A 1516-nucleotide genomic window follows, 5' to 3' on the forward strand; every position below is an offset into this window, starting at 1 on the left:
ATTGGTGGCCAAATCAAACACTTGCTCGACATAGTTTTTGCGAAGTTTGTTTTTCTTGCATCTTGACAGGTGTTTGTGAGTATATCTGACGGGTTTGGACTAGTCGTCTTGAACGTATTATCTCAGGAGGCAAATATTGTATAGTCATATTTGACAATCAGAGGTGTATACATTACATTATTTTATTAAAACCTTAAGTATAATATTGTACAAGCAAGAATATTGGCGACTTTTGTTGCTTTTTACAAAGCGTTCTAGACAATGTGAAGTGTAGATCATTGGGAGTTATCTTCCATTATGATAATTTGCTTTGTTGAGTGTCATCTGAACTTCATGAGCCTTGTGTGTCTTATAGAGGCCAGATTCCGGTCTGCTGATGTCCAGCCCTGGTTCTGGGATATTCACTTGGTCAGTGAGTTCATCTTTCAGGACTTTAGGGACAGATCTGGGGGAAAAAGACCACACACCAGCACTACAAATGTGTGTAAACATAAGGCTAAAAACAAGCCAATGTACATCATGTGGGTTTGTTGCTGACCCACAGCGCAGCTGTTGTACAGTAGTGCTACAGTGATGTAGTGATGGTGATGTAGTACAGTGATGTAGTGATGGTGATGTAGTACAGTGGTGTAGTGATGGTGCCGTAGTACAATGGTGTAGTGATGGTGCTATAGTACAGTGGCACTGTAGTACAGTTGTGTAGCGATGGTGCTGTAGTACAGTTGTGTAGCAATGGTGATGTAGTACAGTTGTGTAGTGATGGTGCTGTAGTACAGTGGTGTAGTGATGGTGATGTAGTACAGTGGTACTGTAGTACAGTGGTGTAGTGGTGATACTGTACAGTTGTGTAGTACAGTGGTGTAGTGGTGGTGCTGTAGTACAGTGGTGCTGTATTATAGTGGTGTATTGGTGGTGCTGTAGTACAGTTGTGTAGTGGTGGTGCTGTAGTACAGTTGTGTAGTACAGTGGTGCTGTAGTACAGTGGTGTAGTGGTGGTGCTGTATTACAGTGATGTAGTACAGTTGTGTAGTGGTGGTGCTGTAGTACAGTGGTGTAGTACAGTGGTGCTGTATTACAGTGGTGTAGTGGTGGTGCTGTATTACAGTGGTGGTGCTGTAGTACAGTTGTGCTGTAGTACAGTTGTGTAGTACAGTGGTGCTGTAGTACAGTGGTGTAGTGGTGGGGCTGTAGTACAGTGGTGTAGTACAGTGGTGCTGTAGTACAGTGGTGTAGTGGTGGTGCTGTAGTACAGTGGTGCTGTAGTACAGTGGTGCTGTATTACAGTGGTGCTGTAGCACAGTGGTGGTGCTGTGTGCTGACCCGCTGTGCTCCTGCCCATTCCAGCAGGCGGCCTCCTCTGACCCCTCAGCAGCCACATGCTCCTCCTGACACACGACTTCAGGCAACACTGACCACAGCTGCTTGGATTCCCTCAGCTTCTCTTTGATGTCAGTCACCTGCAGAGTGGAGCACAACAAAGGAAACATAACAAACACAGGAGCTACAGGGTCACGTA

At 45.3% G+C, this 1516-nt stretch overlaps 1 protein-coding gene across 1 annotated transcript in view; it reads right to left on the minus strand.

Annotated features, from left to right (window-relative positions):
- Positions 1-285: 285 nt before the first annotated feature.
- The window catches only part of gpc6b (glypican 6b), a 42358-nt gene continuing 41127 nt past the window's right edge, over positions 286-1516 (minus strand). Inside the window, exons 7-8 of the mRNA XM_081720307.1 lie at positions 1321-1457; positions 286-445 (exon numbers count right to left, since the gene is read on the minus strand). Of these exons, the coding sequence (XP_081576433.1) occupies positions 286-445; positions 1321-1457 (297 nt within the window). The remainder of the gene's footprint in view (positions 446-1320; positions 1458-1516) is intronic.

The sequence above is a fragment of the Electrophorus electricus genome, chromosome 9 (genome assembly GCF_041902795.1).
Source record: "Electrophorus electricus isolate QZ-2024a chromosome 9, ASM4190279v1, whole genome shotgun sequence".
NCBI lineage: Eukaryota > Metazoa > Chordata > Actinopteri > Gymnotiformes > Gymnotidae > Electrophorus > Electrophorus electricus.